This window comes from Scylla paramamosain, chromosome 23 (genome assembly GCF_035594125.1).
Source record: "Scylla paramamosain isolate STU-SP2022 chromosome 23, ASM3559412v1, whole genome shotgun sequence".
NCBI classification, from domain to species: Eukaryota; Metazoa; Arthropoda; class Malacostraca; order Decapoda; family Portunidae; genus Scylla; species Scylla paramamosain.
In genome coordinates this window covers 13,123,255-13,138,254 of record NC_087173.1, presented here as the reverse complement: position 1 = coordinate 13,138,254, position 15,000 = coordinate 13,123,255, and the positions used below count along the sequence as shown (strand labels likewise).

Sequence of the window (15,000 nt, the reverse complement as noted above, 5' to 3'; positions counted from 1 at the left end):
AAGCTAAGAGTTCTCTGACATTGGTGGAATAGGTTTTCTGAGTGTCAGAGAGCTTTTTGGAATAAAATCCTAGAGGCGTAGGCGTGTCATCTATAATCTGGTATAGAGCTGCGCCAACTGCGAAGCTCGAGCTGTCAGTCACAAGCTGGTAATCAGTTGCCTTCTGAGAGGGATAGGCGAGGGTAGGACAAGTGACTAGGGCTTGCTTCAAATTGTTGAAGGAGTCCCTTGCAACATCTGTCCATGAGAGAGATTTAGAAGATGGATTATGCCGTAAGAGTTCTGTCAATGAATAAGCAAACATCGGCAAAATTAGGGATCATTGGTCTAAAGAAATTTAGCATCCCCATAAAACGGCGCAATGCAGTTGAAGTTTGAGGTAAAGGAAACTCTGAAATTGCAGTGATGCGGTTTTGAGGTGGTCTAATTCCATGAGCACTGACCTCATAGCCAAGGAAGGTGAGCGAGGACTTGAAAAATTCACATTTATCTATAGATAGTCTTAAGTTGTGTTTTGCTAAAGTAGAAAGAACAGTCTTAACATCAGCAATGTGTTCTTCAAGAGTTGTACTAGCTACTAAGATGTCATCCAAGTAGGTGAAAGTGTTCTTAACATTAACCAATATGGTGTCAATGAAGCGCTGAAAAGTGGAACCTGCGTTTTTAAGACCAAAGGGCATATACAAAAATTCAAACAGACCAAACGGTGTGCATACTGCAGTCTTAGGTACATCATCTTTGGCCACAGGGATCTGTAAGTATGCACGCTGTAAATCAATCTTTGAAAATATGGTCTTACCCTTAAGTGACATGGTGAGACAGCGCAAAGGTGGTATGGCATATTTATCATTCACAGTTACGTTATTGAGTCCGCGATAGTCACCACAAGGTCTCCAAGCACCGGGCTCCTTCTTAGACACGAGGTGCAGAGAAGACGCCCAAGGAGCGTTAGAGCGCCGAATGATTCCGGCATTAAGCAAAAACTGAAATTCATCTTTAGCCGCTTTGAGCTTCTCACCTGTCAAAGGTCTTGCTTTGAAATGTATAGGAGGTGAGTCACCTGTATCAATACGATGGTGTATAGTTTCCACAGGAGGTGTGGTAGCTGACAACTGCAAAGGTGAAGTGAGAACCGGAAACTGAGAAAGTAGTTCAACAGCTTTTGAGTCTACCCCATTATAATTAACCAAATATGAAGAAATAGGAGAATAAGAAACTTCAAGAGGAATCTTACATTGGGTAGAGGAGTCTATTAGCGACTGGTCTTTACAGTCTACCATTAGTGAGTTAGCTGCAAGAAAATCGGTTCCCAAAATTGGATGTATAACGTCTGCAATGACGAAAGACCAAGGGAAAGAACGCCTAATACATCGTATCCCAAGGTCTACATCGACTTCACCATAACAACGTATGGGTTTACCTGAAGCATTAGTAAGAGTAACAGCAGTTGGCCTGAGGAATGGATTCATTAGGTAGCAGCGAAAGTGATGAACCAGTATCTATCAAAAATTGGTAATTCTTGCAACCGATTGTGGCACTTACTCTAAGTGGCAGTCCGACGGTCGCAACTGATATTTCTACGGACTGCCCTACTAGTTTCCCGCCTGGTGGAATACGCGAGCGGGGGAAGAAGAACGAGAATTAGGGCGAGAATCTGGCAAAATATTAGAAGCCGTAGAAGAAAGTATACACCATCGTTTACGTGATTTTGCCCTGTTACCATAATACAGATGGTACCTGCACACCTGAGGACGCTGACCTTCATGAAAGGCGCACACTCCAATGGGAACACAAGTTCTAGAAAATACATTATCCTGACAAGCTGAAGTGAAATTTGGGCCTCTATTACCATTATCTCTGTTCTGGCTCGCAGGCCTGGACCCTTGTCTACCTTCCACCATGGAAACATTAGCGCTGTTGTTTACACTCGCATTACTTGAGCCATAGGCCAACAATGTCTCAGCTACACGAGCCAGTTCCTCTAGTGTAGAGCTCTCCTCATATGTCACTAGGAAAGGTCTGATGCTACTAGGTAATGCTTTCAAAAACTTTAACTTTATAAAGGAATCATCCACCCCTAGTTGAGCAGCTATTTTACGCAACTCTCTCAAATACGTGGAAGGTCTGTCACACATTATGTTTTGATTAACAAGAGAGTCAAGAAGTTCAGGCTTTGACCTGGTGAAAAGAGATATCAAAGATTGCTTTAATTCACCATAGTCTGAAGAATTGATGACTTTATCACTCAATTGATTGATTACTCTAAGTGGCAAATTTGATAATATATGGTGAAATTTGGTACTTGAAACAATGATCTTGGCAAGAACAAACTGTGATTCAATTATTGTAAACCAGCATGTTACTGAAGTCTCATCAAAGGGTGGTGGTTTGACGGCAACACCTGCGGTCACGGAAGGAACACTATCCTGCGACGCACTAGATGTAAGTAGCGAACCCTCGTCCTGGTTCGGCATAGTTCCAAGGGCATAGATTCCAAACAGGACAAAAGTAAAATAATAGAGTACCTGGAGGACCAGCATATAGTCACTGTGTAGTTATAGTCTGCCACCAATCACCACAGACCGTAGGCCATCCCTGCCTCCACGATGATCACGTTACGTCTGGTCACTCCGGGGTCACCACATGTGGAGCGGGGATCGGTACGGAAACCTTCCAGACAGGTGCCCTGAGTTTATTTGCGGGCGCTGTTCACAGGCGCAGTTAGATTCCTCAGACACGGTCACAGCAAATATACAACAACAGAGAGGCCCAAACTCCAGGTTGTGCTTAAATCACAATAAAGGAAAACCATTGCAGGCGTGTATGTGTGGTGTTTTTGGTAGGCGTCCAGTCAGCCGAATGCCGAGACCGTGGCAGTACCCAACGAGGTGTAAACCGCATTACTGGAACCTACCTCGAACTTCTAATGGTTTATCTATGTACTCCTACATGTGTGTGTGTGTTTGTGTGTGTGTGTGTGTGTGTGGCAAGGAGGGGGTGGAAATAACTATACATGACAGAAAGGTTTAAATGTGTGTGTGGAGGAAAGTGTGCATTAAAAAAATAAATAGGAATACAGAATGAGTGAAGAAGAGGATAATGAAGGATAAGGTAGAGGAGAAAGAATACAGCAAAGATGAAGAAAAAGATACTGAAAGATGAGATATGATAAGAAGGAAAAAGAATACACTGCAGGAGGAGAAAAAGGATGTAAATGAAGGATATAACAGAAAAGTATAATGAAAGATAGAATAGAAGCAAAAAGAACACAGGAGGCATGAAGAAAAGAATATTACTGAAGGATGCGAGAGGAAAAAACACACTCACCAAGGCCAACAAAAAGGAGAGAGAGAGAGAGAGAGAGAGAGAGAGAGAGAGAGAGAGAGAGAGAGAGAGAGAGAGAGAGAGAGAGAGAGAGAGAGAGAGAGAGAATAAAATAAAATAAAATAAATAAAAAAATGAAAAGGCTCACTGAGGTGCCAGTCTCTACATGACAGAGCCAAAATAATTACTCTAAAGTTAAGAAGTGTCTTGTATAAGGAAGTACAGACACAGACAGGAGCTCCAGACTTTACCAGACTGACACCAATACTCACGTGGCAAAGAGGACTCCATGTACCAGCCGGCAGGGACAACAGCAACCTTGGCTATGAGTTGCTGTCTCACGTCTGATGCCTCAAATATGACGTTCTCAAAGGTGAGCATTGACACGGCCTCATCTGGTACATACAGCCTGACAAAGGGTCTGTTGTCAGTATTTGTATTGGGAAGATATGGGTGGTGTTTATTTATTTGTGTATGTCTCTCTGACGTTTTTATTTTATTTTATTTCTTTTTTATGCAGGAGGGACACCGGCCAAGGGTAACAACCCCCCTCGCCCCCTCCACCCCCCTCAAAAAAACACTTCATGCTGGTCCCTGAATAGGGTCCAAAGCGGTAGTCAAAACCTGAAGGATAAGTGTCTTGAAACCTCCCTCTTGAAGGGATTCAAGTCACAGGAAGTGGAAATACAGAAGCAGGCAGGGAGTTCCTGAGTTTACTAGAGGAAGGGATGAATAATTGAGAATATTGGTTAACTCTTGCATTAGAGAGGTGGGCAGAATAGGAGTGAGAGAAAGAAGAAAGTCTTGTGCAATGAGGCCGTGGGAGAAGGGGAGGCATACAGTTAGCAAGATCAGAAGAACAGTTAGCATGAAAATAGCAGAAGATAGCAAGAGATGTAATATGAGAAAGAGGCTGAAGACAGTCAGTTAGAGGAGAGGAGTTGATGAGACGAGAAGCTTTTGATTCCACACTGTCTAGAAGAGCAGTATGAGTGGAATCCCCTAGACATATGAAGCCTACATGGACAGATAAGGTCCCTGTACAGAGTTAGCAGCTGAGGGGGGGGGGAGGAGAAAGACTGGAGGACACATTCCAGAACATCTAACTTCATAGAAGCTGTTTTAGCTAGAGGTGAGATGTGAAGTTTCCAGTTTATATTATAAGAAAAGGGCAGACTGAGGATGTTCAGTGTAGAAGAAGGGGACAGTGAGGAAGAGGGGATAGTTATCTGAAAGGATGTGTTGGGTTGATAGATGGAAGAATTGAGTTTTTGAGGCACTGAATAATACCAAGTTTGCTCTGCCCCAATCAGAAATTTTAGAGAAATCAGAACTCAGGTGTTCTGTGGCTATCCTGTGTGAACTCTTTACTTCCTGAAGGGTTGAACGTCTAGGAAAATAATTTGAAAAGTGCAGGGTGGTATCATCAGTGTAGGAGTGGATGGGACAAGAAGTTTGGTTCAGAAGGTCATTGATGAATAATAAGAAGAGAGAGAGGGTGACAGGACAGGACCCTGAGGAACACCACTGTTAATAGATTTAAGAGAAGAACAATGACTGTCTACCACAGCAGCAATAGAACGGTCAGAAAGGAAACTTGAGATTAAGTTACAGAGAGAAGGATAGAAGCTGTTGGAGGGTAGTCTGGAAATCAAAGCGTTGTGCCAGACTCTATCAAAAGCTTGTGATATGTCTAAGGCAACAGCAAAAGTCTCACCAAGATCTTTAAAAAAAGGATGACCAAGTCGCAGTAAGGAAAACCAAAAGATCACCAGTAGAGCGGCTTTGATGGAACCCTGTACTGGTGATCAGATAAAGGTTGTTAAGTGATAGATGTTTAAAGAATCATCCTGTTGAGAATAGATTCAAAAACTTTAGATATGTAGGAAATTAAAGCAATAGGACGGTAGTTTGAGGGATTAGAACAGTCACTATTTTTAGGAACAGGCTGCATGTAGGCAAACTTCCAGCAAGAAGAAAAGGCAGATGTTGACAGACAGAACTGAAAGAGTTTGACTAGGCAAGGTGCAAGCATGGAGGCACAATTTCGGAGAACAATAGGAGGGACCCCATCAGGTCCATAAGCCTTCCGAGGGTTTAGGCCAGCAAGGGCATGGAAAACATAATTGCAAAGAATTTTAATAGGTAGCATGAAGTAGTCAGAGGATGGAGGAGAGGGAGGAACAAGCCCTGAATTGTCCAAGGTAGTGTTTTTAGCTAAGGTTTGAGCTAAGAGTTCAGCTTTAGAGATAGATGTGATAGCAATGGTGCCATCTGGTTGAAATAAAGGAGGGAAAGAAGAAGAAGCAAAGTTATTGGAGATGTTTTTGGCTAGATGCCAGAAGTCATGAGGGGAGTTAAATATTGAAAGATTTGGACACTTTCTATTAATGAATGAGTTTTTGGCTAGTTGTAGAACAGACTTACCATGGTTCCAGGCAAAAAATATAAAGCCTATGAGATTTTGATGATGGAAGGCTCAAGAACCTTTTGTGGGCCACCTCTCTATCATATATAGCATGAGAACAGGTTGTGTTAAACCAAGGTTTGGAAGGTTTAGTTCAAGAAAAGAGTGAGGAATATACGCCTCCATGCCAGACACTACCACCTCTGTTATGCAATCAGCACACAGAGATGAGTCTCTGACACAGAAGCAGTAGTCATTCCAAGAAAAATCTGCAAAATACCTTCTCTGGTTCCCCCAACTAGCAGGGGTAAAATGCCAGAGGCACTTCTGCTTATGGAATGCTGAGGAGAGATTGGAGCGATGGGACAAGCTACAAATATGAGATTGTGATGGGAGGAGCCCAACAGAGAAGAGGGTGACAGCATAAGCAGAAGGATTAGAGGTTATGAAAAGGTCAAGAATGTTGGGTGCATCTCCAAGACAGTTACGATTATAAGTAGAGTGTTGCACCAATTGCTCTAGGTTGTGGAGGATGGCAAAGTTAAAGGCTAGTTCACCAGGAAGGGAGAGGAAAGCCAAAGTTGGTGGTGAACATTGAAGTCTCCGAGAATGGAGATCTCTGCAAAAGGGAAGAGACTCAAAATGTGCTCCACTTTGGAAGTAGTCAAAGAATTTCTTATAGTCAGAGGAGTGAGGTGAGAGGTATACAGCACAGATAAATTTAGTTTGAGAGTGACTCTTGTCATAGGCAGATGGTGGAAAACTTGGAAAATTCAATAGTGTGGGCACAAGAGCAGGTTAAGTTGTTGCACACATAAATGCAACATCCAGCTTTGGAGTGAAAATGAGGATAGAGAAAGTATGAGAGAATAGAAATGGGGTTAATGTCAGTTGCCTCAGACACCTGTGTTTCAGTGAGGAAAAGAAAATGAGGTTTAGTAGAGGAGAGATGGTGTTTTACAGATTGAAAATTAGATCTAAGACTGCGAATGATGCAGAAGTTAATGAAGAAAAAATTGAGGGGGATGTCAAGACACTTAGGGTCAATACCAGAAGAGCAGTTCGACCTGGGGACGTTTGTGGTCCCCTCCCCAGATGGGGACTTTAAGGCTGGTGTAGGAGTTGTCATGATAATTTTGAATTTTGAGTGAAGGGTGTATGTGTAATTAGGTGCTTGTAGTTTTGTGTGAAGGAAGAGAGTTGTCTTTAAAGGGCAGGCTGTGACTTCCACCTTGTATAGGAAGACACAAAGAGAACTGTTCAGTGAGATCATAGCTGGATTTAATGATAAGTTCACAGCACTCCCTGATCCAGTGCTTTAGACTTCACTGGGAGTAATCATTTCAGCAGATGTCTACTACCTCCTCCTTGTAATATTCTCTTCTGTTTCTCACTTGGCATACCTCTGAATAACCTCAGTGTCCCTCAGCAGTCTTTGCCAGCAGTTCACCCACAAATGTCTGGCCCTGAGGAGGAGAGAGAAGAGGCTCAGGAAAGAAAATACAGTACAGATGCAATTTCTCTCAACTCCTGCCCTTTCTTATGGAAGGATAACAGATGAGGTATAATTTTACTTCCTTCATCTATCTATTTATCTATATACCAGGCCACCAATCCCAGACAAAAGCACCACTCACTCACATACACATCACTCACACTCTTAGGCCCATCAGTCTCTGGTGGGAAGGAACAGTCTTGTGGACCACCCTACAACACCCTAGCAACCATACTTATAAAACTCTGCTATGGTTACATCCTAGCTAGTAAGGGAACTTGAATTATGGGACTTGAGTGCTAAGTGACTGTCCTAGCAGGGGACTCTGTTGAGTTACTTTCTTAAGGTGCTAACACCACTACCGGCTGACATAAGCAGACATGTAGTGCTTTTTGATGAATCTTGCATGAAACGGCTGATAACGAGTAAAAATGATATGTATAATAAAACAAATATATTCATTTAATGGTTCTCAACAATAATCTGACTAGTTTAAGCTTAATTATTGAAGGTATTTATTTACCACTGTTGTCATTTTGTCAAAACAACAATCAGGTGGTGCCAACTTTGACTGCACACCAAGGTGGTGCATGCATCACTGTGTTACTGATGACCCTGCTGGTGGTCTGCTGTGAGGGCCCCAAGTCATCCACACTGATGTGTTGCATCTTGCCTGTTGTGAAGTACCACAGAGTGATGGACACTTGCATCTCAGGGGAGAGAGCCTTATTTCTTGAAATTGGTCTCTTCAGTATTTCCCACACAAAATCAATCACAATGATCCCAGTACAGACCAGCCGATATGTCTTCAGCTCAGTCATCCAACTCATTCAGGACTTCCTTCTTGTCATGAAAAGTCTGTTGCTGCTGCTGGCAGTGTCAGTGGAGTTAATCTAGCACAGCCTTGCTTGCTGATAGGATGCAATCTTAAAGGCAGGTTCACACTGGCTGTGATGCTACACTAGCTATACGATGCGTATGATGCAAAGCTGTGTAGCTTCCAGTCATTACTGCTTGTTGCTCCCCTAGGAAGAAAAGGTGCAAACTGTTTGCTATGGAACAACTTATAGAAGAACTACAGAAATACCCGTGGTTGTATGTTGGTCTTGCTGGATTTATTTCATGCACTCAATTTCTTTTTCTTTGCCACAGCTAGAAGCAGTAGTTCCTCCTCAAGAGACCACAGAGCAATGTCTCCCATGATGCTGCAGATGCACTGAGCTACTGAGTGATGTGACAATTGATGCAAGCACTGTCTGACAGCACAGCATCATTTACGGTGTGAATACTCACGTGGCAAGCATCGCATCGCCAGCGTCAGGCTATAGGATTGCACAGCCAGTGTAGCATTGCAGCCTAGGTGAACCCATCTTTTATGATGCATCTTGAGGACTTCAGACGGTATCTTTCAGAATTTAAGTGGCAAGTTCCACCATATTGAGGATGTAAAACGATGATTTAATGTTTAAGCAGTAATTTAGTGATAATGCATATGGTCCCAGGAGGTTTGGCTTAACAAAATGTAAACTTACAAGACTGTGGTCTGCTTTTGGTAAGGTTTTTTGAAACTGTTAACCGACAAACATGATTTATTTTTACTTACGGTAGCTATGATGCCTATTTAAGTGTGTACAAATTGTAGGATGATAGATAAAAAAATAAGAGGAAGAAAAGTTAATATATAAATTTCTATATCTATACAATTTTTAACTCATAACTCCTTAAAACTAAATCAACTCATTATTATCTAAAAATTATCAGTGACAAAAGTAATTACTGCTAAATCAATTTTATGCACATTCTACACAAAGATGTTTTTATAGTAGGGAAAAGATATATATTAGTGTGTGACTTTCAACGTAACTTAGAAAATGTGTACTTATGCATATGAAAAATATATCTTAATGAAATAAATAAAAATCTTTACATAAAATCTGTGAGCAATGCAGACATACACAACGAAAAAAGTAAATAGCACATAAAACTAATGATGAAGTATCACTTTAAAGAAGAAAGGCTTACATTTGAGAAGTGTGATTTATTGCATCATCAATCAACCCCTGCAACACACTCCATATCTGTGTGAATTGGGGTGTTCCTCTGCTTCCCCCTGCAGGGTGTGTCCATGGCTGCATCTCTGGCCTTCAGGTACTCCTCCAGTGTAGTGACAAACTCAGTACCAAGATAGTCTGAGTGTGTGTCCATGGCTGCATCTCTGGCCTTCAGGTACTCCTCCAGTGTAATGATAAACTCAGCTCCAAGAGTGTCTGTGAAGCCACTTGACAAGCAGCCTACATTGTAATTGCAGACGCCCGTCACAATTGGGAAGTTCACTGTCCTGTCTGAAGTATTCCAATACTTGGAACAATTCTCCACACTCATGAATGCAGGTGTTCATTGCAGGTCATGCCTTTGAGGCATCTCATCATCTTTTCATCTGACGTCAGATGATGCATCAAATGATACATCACAATTCATCACATCACCACTGTCAGGTTTGAAAACAGCTGATCTACTTTTTTCTATTACAATTTTTTTTTTTACTCACAGCAAGGCCTGTAATGCACTAAGCATACTGAAGGTATGTGGTGGTGGTAGCTGGCCAAGTCACAGAAGTATGTATTTCCTGGGTCATGGCATTCTGTCATAGTCTTCACAGAAGATAATAACACAATTTCTCTCATAAATTTTATGAGTTGTGTGGGTGGTCTGACACCAGCGTGGCAGTACACACATGCCCTGTCCTCACCTTAGGCCAACTGAGTACTGACTCATTATCAAGTAACTACTGCCCCACTCCCTCCCCTCCCACCACTTAAGGATAACATGCCACACATCTGAAGAAAGTCTTAAAAAATCATGCACACACAAAAAAAAAACAGATACAGTACATGAAAAATAGCAAAACATAAGGAGTACCACAAGGTGTAATCTAAAGCCTGATTGTAAACAAGTCACACCCCAGACACACGGCTCAAACTTTGGCAGATTGTTGCCAAAGTGCTGGATGATTTTTCAGCGTGCACAGCCCAATTTTGTTTTTTTGCATACATTTTCATTCAAAAATGTGGATTACAGTCCCTTAATTAACTTGGTAATTTCTGTCCATCTCCTCACCTTGAAAGCCTCACCATCAAACATTAAGCCAGAATTTTTGTAAACAAACTGAATGAATGTATCATGATAACATAAATAATACTGCTTTATTACTCCATACATATATGCAAAAAATAAACTTGATTTGATAATTCCTGTCTACCCTACCTTTAAAGTCTTGTCATCCAGGTACTGGGCCAGAGTCCTTGTCAATAAACTGAACACCTCTTGATAACAGAATGAATATTGTTATATTACTCTATCCAAAAAAATTTACCTTGATTTCTGTCCATTTCCTCACCTTCAATGCCTTGCCATCAAACTACAACCCAGAATCTTTGTCAACAAACTGAACACCTCATGATAACAATAATAGAAATGATAGTTTTATTACTTAAAAAAAAAATCAAATAAATAAATAAAAAAAAATCCTGTCTGTCTCCTCACCTTGAAAGACTTGTCATCCAGCACCAAGCCAGAGTCCTTGTCAACAAACTGAACACATCATGTTAACAAAGATTATACTGTTTTGTTACTCTTTATATGCAACATTTAAGGCAATCATGCCTGTCTGTCTCCTCACCTTGAAGGCCTGGCCATCCAGCACCAAGCCAGAATCCTCGTCAACAAATTGAACAGTGATGGCGATGGGCTGTCTGGCCTGCACTATGCTGGGCTGCTGCAGGACCATTGCTGCACTCATCTGTGTTGAGCTGAGGGAAGGCAAAAAGAAGAAATCACTTATGCACTGAGGGGAGACCAAAAGATGACCAGCTATTAGATCACTTATGTGACTCCAATAGCAAATAGTAAATACTGAGATCCTTTTCTCTCCTTTTTGGCATGTCAGACTTGAGGTTTTCAGTCTAGGCCTAATCCCTAGAGACTTCCATTAATGTACCCTGATTAAGTTAAATTTAAGAGATAGGAAGGAATTGGTTCTTAAATAGAGTGGTGGATGAATGGAATGGACTCAGTAATGAGGCTGTTAATTCTGATTCTTTTGTGAGCTTTAAAATAAGATTACACAGGTTTAAGAATGAGGATGATAGGTGGAAATAGGTAGGCATGTTTTGTACAGGGACTGCCATGTATAGACCTGATGGCTTCTTACAGCTTCACTTATTTTCTTATTCTTCTGTTCTTACACCAGACACTTATCCTTTGGATGGTCCTTTTGACCTCTCTTTAGGGGCTGGCACTCTCATTGGGCTTTTTTTTGCACTTTTTGTTGCCCTTGACCAGTCCCCCTCTTACATAAAAAAGACTTGTACCTACCTGAAGGTCTCCACCAGGGTGGCAGTGAGGACTGGAGCATAGCTGGGGAAGGTGATGGTGAAAGAGAGGTTGTACCCTTCCCCGGGCTTGCTGACAGACAGGTCGGTAAAGGTGGCAGTGCTGTTCCTGTAGGGAACTGTGGTGGTGCCAATGAGGATGGCACCTGGCGGAGCTCCTGACAAACTAGCCGTGACCTGCCAGGGATCACTCTTGTGGCCCAGGTCACTGATGGGTGCACCCTGAGGAGAGGATGAGAGAGAGAGAGAGAGAGAGAGAGAGAGAGAGAGAGAGAGAGAGAGAGAGAGAGAGAGAGAGAGAGAGAGAGAGAGAGAGAGAGAGAGAGAGAGAGAGAGAGAGAGAGAGAGAGAGAGAGAGAGAGAGAGAGAGAGAGAGAGAGAGAGAGAGAGAGAGAGAGAGAGAGAGAGAGAGAGAGAGAGAGAGAGAGAGAGAGAGAGAGAGAGAGAGAGAGAGAGAGAGAGAGAGAGAGAGAATAATTATTGGTGGATCTTTGAGTCCTTTCATGAGAAACAAAAAGGCCTGAAGGTTTATTACACACACACACACACACACACACACACACACACACACACACACACACACACACACACACACACACACATACAAAGACACACACAAGGACTGAATGAATACAGAGATGGGATAAGGAGTGTAGCCCAGCCCCTGTATACCACAAGTAGACAAACAAAGGTGATGGTGGCAAGAAATGTACATAAACTGATGGATGAATAAAGATGGAGACAGAACCAGAGATGTGTAGCTCAGGTCCTGTATACTACAACTACAGACACACCTCTTTACCCAGTACAGTGACAGACGGCTGCATTTCAAACACTGTGTACTGCACCACACTGCTGGGCACACCACTCAGCACCAATATACTGGATGGCTCGACATACTCTGTCACTGCCAGGCTCTCCTTGATCTTCTCTGCCACCTCCTTCTCCTGCTGCTTGTAGAACGGTTCGACATCTGGAATGACAACAGTGCCTTCCTCCTCTGTGGCTTTTGGAGGGGCTTCCTTGGGTGGTGGCTCGATGGGGTCACTCACCTGAGGAAGAGAGGTGGGGACTGGAGGAACACACTACCTCTGTTAATGATTCAGCTGTTGACAAAGTGCAGGAGGACATGATTCAAGGCAGTAAAGGGGCAGAGAACAGTGCCATTTTACCAAGAGGAGTTACAGGAGGGAGAGGTGATTCAAGTTAGAAAAGGGACAAAGAACAGTGTCTGCCTTAAGAGAAGGCACTGGAGGAAGAGATAACATAAGATCACAAAGGAACAGAGAGCAGAGATTCACTTTACCGAGAGAGAGGCACAGTTGCTGCACGATTCGTCCTGGAATCTATTGATGGCCTTTTCCAGACTCTGCACCAGCTTCTCATAGGGAATCACCTCCCCGCCAGTTGCTCCCTTCTCCCCCTCACCATTCAGGCTTGTAGTTGGAACGCTGGCCACTTCAGCCTAAACAAATTTAAGTTATATTCTTAAACATTTTGTTCTCTTTGGTAATTATTTTCATATATAATGAATAGTAAGAATCTCATAGGCAATTTTGTCACAGTCCTTGTTAAACTACCACTATCTATCTATCTATATACCAGGCTGGCAATCTCACACAGGATGGCCCAGAAAAAGCATCACACACTCCTGCACACATCACTCACACTCTTAGCTCCATTAGCACCTAGCAGAAAGGGACAGTCTTGTGGACTGTTACATCCCAGGAGCTTAGGCACAGCACAGCTGTCCACATACTTCCACAGCAAGGCATCACAGCATAAACTGGTTTAATTCTGCCCTTTCATGGTGAGATCATTCCCTATCACAAGAGTAATAAAAATGACCTTGAAAATCCAGACAAATTCCATTAGATCTACAATTAGTTGAAACTCCCAAACCTTTAAGAACAAGTCTTGCATGTTGAGCTACTAGCAAGGGAGACCAGGCAGCCCAGACAGCCAAACCAAACACAGCCACACCCAACATAGCCACAAACAACATGGTCACACACAACACACAGACCCAACAAAACCAGACTCAACACAGCCACACCAAACACAGCTGCACCCACCACAGTCGGACTCAACATAGACCAGACCCACCAACACACATCCTCACCATCACTTCAGCCAGCACTATACCCACCTCCAGCCTTCCCTGCTGTCTCTTGGAGTCCTCCCGCATAACACTGATGACCCTGATGTTGTCTGGGGATACCTCAAACAGGTTGGCCAGATTCATCACAAGGTTCTGCTCATAAAACTCATCTTCCTTCACCATGAGGCCACTGGTGAGGGTGATCACGGGTGTGGTCTTGATGTCAAGGACGTGGCCTCCGCGCAGCACCACATGGACCAGCTTGGCACTACGCTGGAAGTAATTGGTCCCTACTACCTGCAGGGGAGGGTCTGGGTGAGCTGGAGAGATGGCAATAGGGACAGGCATGCCACAACAGTGTTTCCCTTGCTTAAAATTATCAAGGAGAGCTATGACAAAACTGACAAGGAGAGACATGACAAGACTGATAGGAAGGCATGACAAAACTGACAGGAAGAGGCATGACAAAACTGACAGGGAGAGACATGACAAGACTGACAGGAAGGCATGACAAAACTGACAGAGAGGCATGACAAAACTGATAGGGAGAGACATGACAAGACTGACAGGAAGGCATGACAAAACTGACAGGGAGAGGCATGACAAAACTGACTGGAAGAGGCAAGGCTGAGTTGTTGTTCTGTTACCCTAAACTAGCAGGGAGAGACAAGGCAGAGCAGTTGTTCCTTTGCCCCAAACTGACAGGGAGAGGCAGGGCAAAGTACAGAGTTCCAGTGCTTCAAACAATACAACACAACACACAGCCATTCCTTACATTCCCTACACAACACAACACACAGTCATTCTTTACATTCCCAACACAACACAACCATCCCTTACATTCCAAACACAACACAGCACACAGCCATCCCTTACATTGTCCAGTGTGGGAAGGAAAGCCTGAGGGTGGGTGGGGTCCTCAGGCAACAGCTGGTAGCCAGCTGCAGAGATGTTAAGGTTGGCTGGGGGAACAAAGACACTATCCACATAGATGTCATAACGCTGAGGCTTTGGGAAGAAGATGCGTAGGACAACAGCCTCGGAGGATGGACTGTGTGGCAGGTGCAGACACAGCACCTGAGGATGTGATGTGAGTGGAGGATCAGTGTGGTGAGGTTAGGTTAAAGATGCAGCACCTGAAGCAGTAAGTGATTAGATTAGGTTAGATTAGGCTGGGTTAGTGTTGGGTGAGGTTGTGCTGGGTCAGTGTGGCTTAAGTGAGGTTAGGCTGGGTTGAATGATGTTAAGTTATGTGTCAAAAAGATTGGTGTGAATTGCCTGC

At 43.1% G+C, this 15,000-nt stretch overlaps 1 protein-coding gene and 1 long non-coding RNA gene across 4 annotated transcripts in view; both read right to left on the bottom strand.

The window, feature by feature from the left end:
- Positions 1–10, bottom strand: part of LOC135112243 (uncharacterized) — an 11,987-nt gene extending 11,977 nt beyond the window's left edge. Inside the window, exon 1 of the long non-coding RNA XR_010274198.1 lies at positions 1–10. This exon is cut by the window's left edge and continues 1,845 nt beyond it. This is a non-coding gene — a long non-coding RNA (uncharacterized LOC135112243).
- A 3,586-nt stretch (positions 11–3,596) lies between these two features.
- The window catches only part of LOC135112242 (fibrocystin-L-like), a 12,625-nt gene continuing 1,221 nt past the window's right edge, over positions 3,597–15,000 (bottom strand). Inside the window, exons 3-10 of one of the 3 annotated variants that reach the window (XM_064026493.1) lie at positions 14,595–14,795; positions 13,767–14,015; positions 12,924–13,082; positions 12,412–12,669; positions 11,601–11,839; positions 10,906–11,035; positions 7,135–7,197; positions 3,597–3,733 (exon numbers count right to left, since the gene is read on the bottom strand). In XM_064026493.1, coding sequence (XP_063882563.1) covers positions 7,147–7,197; positions 10,906–11,035; positions 11,601–11,839; positions 12,412–12,669; positions 12,924–13,082; positions 13,767–14,015; positions 14,595–14,795 — 1,287 coding nt within the window. In that variant the 3' untranslated portion in view covers positions 3,597–3,733; positions 7,135–7,146. Of the gene's footprint in view, positions 3,734–6,990; positions 7,198–10,905; positions 11,036–11,600; positions 11,840–12,411; positions 12,670–12,923; positions 13,083–13,766; positions 14,016–14,594; positions 14,796–15,000 lie in introns of those variants that run through there. The other 2 variants (XM_064026495.1, XM_064026494.1) reach the window with 2 other exon arrangements.